Raw genomic sequence first — 6,017 nt, 5'->3', positions numbered from 1 at the left:
TTATAGTATAAGTTATGTAGTATTGAATATGAAGTATTTAATTATTAGCGGCCGAAAACCATTTTTGAAGCAGCATGAAATATTAGAAATATTAGTTTTTAATATATATATATTTAAAAAAATAATAACTGAATATATTTATATTAATTAACGCATAATATAAACAAAAATGAGGTGCGAAAATAAATAAATTAAATTTTTTGCGGTTTAATTAAGAATAAGGCACGGAAAAAAATAAAAAAAAGAAACTCATAAAAGATTTTAAAGTCTAATATCATATCTGTGTTTAACCTAAATTTAAAATCCTTATAAAAACAGACCCCGGAAAAAAATATGTGAATGTTAATAGAAAACTGACAGCTATAGCTATGTCAAGATAAAAATCTAAAAGATTGTTCTGGATATTCTAGGAGATATCTAGATCCCAATATCTAGTCATCTAGATATACCATAGATGACTAGAAGATAAGAATCTAGATTGAAGTTGAATTTAAAGATCTGTCAGGATCAAGGAACTGAATAAAAAAGAAATTTACGTTAAAATCGAATTGAGAGGCTTGTGGAAAAGAAAGAAAAGAAAAAAGAAGAGCCAGATTTAAAGACAACTTTAAAGTTCTATCAAGATAAACGGAATCAATAAACAAGTTTTATATTGTCGAAAAATTGTGGGAAATCTATATAGATACTGCTGGATACTGGATAATGCTTTGCATATGGAAGTTTTTCAGAAAAATTTGTGTTCTTGACCTAAGAATGGTAGTTCTTAAGTGAATAGCATAAAATTATAAATGAGAAACAAATTTATGCATCGGAATAATGCTATACCTTTAACCAAATTGTAATGCTCTACAGAAGACACATTAGACCAGGGTGTTTCAACTTTTTTAGAATACCAAAAAAGTGGAGGCTTTACGTTATAAACACAAGGAATGTATGGAAAGATAAGCAGATCAGATGAATAGTTATCCTTCTCACTGTTATGAGAAGTAGTTTCTTCAGATCTAAATATCATTACAGCTTTATAGTTATACTAATCATAATATACAGATATAGCACAGGTGATATGAATACTTATCTGTAATATTGTTATAAACCATACCATTTATTTGAATATGGAGGATAAATAAGATATAATATATCATAACCGAAAGGGCAGGTAATTAAGTAACAAAAACTACTTTGATCTTTAGTTCAAAAATTCAGTCATTGCTGGCTTACTTTTGGTGTGAGAATGGATAACGATGCTTTATCGAAAAAGGAGTTTGCTTTAAGGAAAAAGGAGATAGAATAAAAAGACATAATGGATGAAGTCTTTTCGGTGGAGTATTTAAATTGGGAGAGCACTAATCGCACTTGTTGTGTAAGACTACTGAAGGTAAACAAGTAGCAATGGATCCTGGAAAATTCTGTTCTGTCAGGCGGAAACCCGATGACTGGGCGAGAGTTGTAGTGGTGAATCGAGTAAAAAAGTAAAGTGAAGAAATAAAAAGTGAATAAGTTAGCGTGAGTCAAAATGCCACATAGCATTGCAATTAGGGTAAGCGATTTTTTATATTTTAAATAAAATATTTAATTGCTGTGAATGTTGCAAAATCGCTTATTCTTTTTGACAAAAATGAAAACAAAAATCATTGAAAAAATCATTATGGCAAATTTCTGTTTTAGAAGTGGAACATGCCAAAGAACTGAGCGGTTAATCGATTCGCTATAAAACTCATTTGTATGGTGAACAAATTATTATAAAAAGTTATTAGACTGTTGCTAAATCTATGAGAAATTTGTGTCAAAATATTACGTGAGAATTGTCGACAATTCGTCATACTTTGACCGACGAAATTTGCATGCTGCAGCAATTGCTGCAACGATGGCCAACTGCGCGTGAAACAAAATGCAACAAGGCGTTGCAATTTGGGTGAAATTGCTCGGAACAACACAACAAAAATGTATTTAGACGTAGTAGATACATTGCTAATGGCTCTAAATGATGTATTAAGTGTTTTGCGGAGTATGCAAAAATATTGCGATTTTCTAGTATTTTGGCTTGTATGCAAAGTGTGTGGCTGAAGTGTTTTATTGTCAAGAAATGCCGGTAATAGAGTTTCATAAACAAAAGCACTATAAGAAAATAAAAGCAAATAAAAAAATATATAAATAAAATATATTAAAATAAAAATATTTAAATCAAATATTAAATTTATATACATAATTTGTAAATTTATTTTTTAATAAATTGAAACTCACCTTGACAAATTCTCCGTTCCAATGGCCAGTGGTCTTGTCTGAATTTTAAATTTGAAGGGAAAAAAATTAAATGCATCTGAATTGATTTAAAAAAATTATTAAAGGTAATTTTTGCTTACCCGTTCAGTTTGTGTTGCTGTATTTATGCACTCTTTAGTAATATCAGTTTTAGCATTTGGACCTGCCGCTTTTTCAGCCTCTAATTTTTCAATGAGATTTCTTTGCAAACGTATCGTCCGATCACGATCATCAACTTGACCCTAATTTTTTATAGTTCATTTTAAGAAATAAATAAAAACAAAAAATTTAAAATAAAAATAAAAATAATAAAAAGAGATAAAATTAAATTCCATAAGTAAATTGTAGTGGCTATTAATTTTATAATAATTAACAATAATTACAACAGTAAAAAAATAAAACTAAATATAATTAGTCTCAAAAAAAACTGAATAAAATTAATTATAATTTTATTTTTGCAATATTATTTTGATATTTTTTTTTTAATCTCTAGTAATTACAGTGGTAAAAAGCTTTGCAAAAAGAAACTGCATTTTATCTAAGAAAAAAGTATGTCAGGCAAAAAAGCCATAAAATGTTAATAATAAATAATTTAAGTATAATTATCTTTATAATTTTATTTAAGTTAATTGAGTTATAAATGAATGAGATACAAACACGTTTTATTTATTTAGCAATCATGAAAATACGTGCAGAATTTTATTTTGTTTTAGTTAATATAAAAAAAATGCATTTTGAGTATAATTGAGATATTGTATCTTTTGTAAGGCAGCAAAGGAGTGTTAACTATGAGTCCTATGAAAAAATTCATACTAAAATTAGTAAGATATGGTATTACCCTATATTGCATTTACAGTAATATTTTCTAACGTAAGGCATACAAATGAGCAATTTGACTACATAAGTAAGGATAACTTGCCTATGGATGTGCTATGTCGTACCATTGAAATATCCACTAAAATTTTGAAATTTGACCTTTCGATCGCCGTTCAATTTGAAACAACAAATCGTCATTCACATATATATGTGAATTAAATAACTTTTAACATTAGAAACGGAGAATATGAGAGTGCTTAGAGCGCTTACATGTGTAAAATAAGACATATAAATAGTCGATAAATTCAGATAACCAAAGACCTTGGGTCATTTAGAAGCTAACGTTCACAGAGTACGATTGATATATGGTTGTTATACGGTTAATATATAACTTTCAAATTTTATATCATCCCAGTCGCTCACGATGCTCAATGCGCATTATAATAATCTTTGTATATAGAAATTTTTAAGAATTGTACTATAATTTCAATATATTTAATTTTATCTTAAAAATACAAATTCTAAAAAGACGCATGTCTTCTTAGAACCATAACAATCAGTTATAAATTTTGCAAAAAATTTTACCACTCCAATCTTAATAATATATACACTAACAATCAATTAAAATTTAACTAAAATTAATATTAAATTACATACTATGAACAATATATATATGTATATATAAAAATAGTGCTGTCTGTGTTTTAATAACATAAAATCTTATTATGTATCTGTATTATACATGTTACTTTTATGTACATGCGCTAAAGGTTTTCCATTTACTAAATAGGCAAAAAACTATATAAAATAATTTAATTACAATTTTTGAAAGAAATATATTTGAATGCCTTTTACAAATAAAACAACACTACATATAAAAAAGCATTAAAAGAGATACTCGGTCTTGTATATATAAAACCGTAAACTATAACTAATGGAATTGCACAAATGTGGGTTTCTGTAGTCTTCTTTTTTTTTTGCAGAAAAAAATTTTTTTTTATGTATTTTTACAACTAAAACCCACTATTTTAGTAAATAATGTATGGAGATAAAATATTTTGTAAATTAAATGTTTGTAAAAATATGTTCAATATATTATAATATCTTAAACAAAAATATAATAAAGGTTTTGTATTAATGGATAATATATTTAGTAGGTAATTAGAACGAACTAATGTCAGGTTTTTGGAATTATAACTATAATAATAACTTGGTGTCATTGTGATTTTATTTAAGATAATAATATACTTCTATATGCAATATACTAGGGACGGTAATGCAGTTCTTCACTTCATGGATATTTAGAAATCAAACATACTTATACCTTAGCAAGTGTTATAAACCTATCAATTACTTCTTTCATATTTTTTTTATGTAATAATAATTAATAATGTTTTTTATGATAATAATATACTATGATAATTGTTGATAGTTTGTTTTTTTGTATACAAAATGAAACTAGTAGACATCTGTATCAAAACCAAATAATTATCTTTAAATCTACTCTACTTCGCATATACTATCTAAATATAAAAATAGTTTAGAAGTATCAACACACACAATATTTAAACTAATATCGTATTTTATCGAGATCTATTGAAAGATATATAAAGATTGAGACTTTAATAAGTAATTCAAAAAAGAAAACTTTCGTTAACATCATTTTATTAGTATAAATGCGAGCAGTAAAACATTTGAGAGACGGAGAATGAGAGTAAATTAGTTTTTTCTAACCCATTTTTTTTACTTATAAGCTATCTTGAACATTACCACATAGGTCAAGTACAGAGTTTGAGAAAGCATATAAAAAAATCTTAAAAATCGCCACTAATATTTATAATTTATTTGTAAATTTTAAGATTCCTTAGTTTAAGTCCCCAATTAATAATAATTAATAAAAGTAATCGAAAGTAGCTGGTCTGGTCTTATAATCCGAAATTTGGCGTTCAAACAAGTAACTTTATAAAGAATCTATAACTGTGAGCACTAAATTAACATGGATAACATTATAATACTATATTAGATACATTTTAGTTTAATTTTTAATTTAATTTTTAATTAATATATAATTCAATTATATATGAGACCCATAATATAGTATCAAAATTTGGTTCAAGTTTCCGTAATGTAGACTGCCGCAAGACGTTTGATAACGACAAGAAACATTGAATAAAAAATGTAGAGATAAGAACCTCAAACGAAAAATTTAAATTTATGAATGAAATAGATTATGTATCTCTTATAATCAAATGTTATCACGAACGTGCTAAGCTTGTGAAGCTAGAGAATGAAGCTTTAATTTGAACCACATAAAGTCTTTATAATAGTAACTATACAAAGTTATCTACGGGTACAAATACTATGAAGCTGTTAAGTCACATAAAGCAAATTAAAACTGATATTTTGAAATTTAGTAATCTTTTTCTCTTGAAATATATAATAAATAAGCATTTGTAATTTGTATGTGACCGAACAATATTATTTTTTTAATAATATATGATTGTATATAAAAACAATCATATCAGATGATAATAAAACCATAATCTCTGACTCTCTGACTTTCTTAAGCAATTTCCCTCTATTAATGAAAGGTTGCTTTACATTAGTTTATAGAAAACAAACATTAGGTACTAATATACAAGGGATTACAAATTAATACAATAGGTATATCCAAAAGCACTCTCATTGATGGGAAGCATTTAACCGATGTGCTAATAAACACCTGATTGAAATAATTTGATGAAAATGTAATACAAACAATATCATTAAATCAATGAACATGACCTGAAACCATCGATGGGTTATTTAAGATTAAGTAGTTGTACTCAATGGATTTAAAAAACAGTTCGATGTGAATGGTTTATATTTTAGGCTAATCTGGTCTTTCATTGTATTCATAATGAAAATAATACAAAATTTTTGATTTTATTGGTATAAAAGTT

General features: G+C 26.2%; 1 protein-coding gene across 1 annotated transcript; it reads right to left on the bottom strand.

Moving 5' to 3' along the window:
- Positions 1 to 228: 228 nt before the first annotated feature.
- LOC119679784 lies at positions 229 to 4,438 on the bottom strand. The gene is made up of 4 exons (XM_038092326.1): positions 4,400 to 4,438; positions 2,361 to 2,501; positions 2,242 to 2,279; positions 229 to 2,115 (listed from the first exon to the last, which is right to left on the bottom strand). Exons 1-4 carry the CDS (start codon positions 4,436 to 4,438, stop codon positions 1,662 to 1,664), a joined length of 672 nt encoding a protein of 223 aa, XP_037948254.1. The 3' UTR covers positions 229 to 1,661.
- Between the last annotated feature and the right edge of the window lie 1,579 nt (positions 4,439 to 6,017).

The sequence above is a fragment of the Teleopsis dalmanni genome, chromosome 1 (genome assembly GCF_002237135.1).
Source record: "Teleopsis dalmanni isolate 2A chromosome 1, ASM223713v2, whole genome shotgun sequence".
Taxonomy (NCBI): Eukaryota; Metazoa; Arthropoda; class Insecta; order Diptera; family Diopsidae; genus Teleopsis; species Teleopsis dalmanni.
The sequence above is the reverse complement of the archived record's forward strand: the minus strand, read 5'-3'. Positions and strand labels throughout refer to the sequence as shown.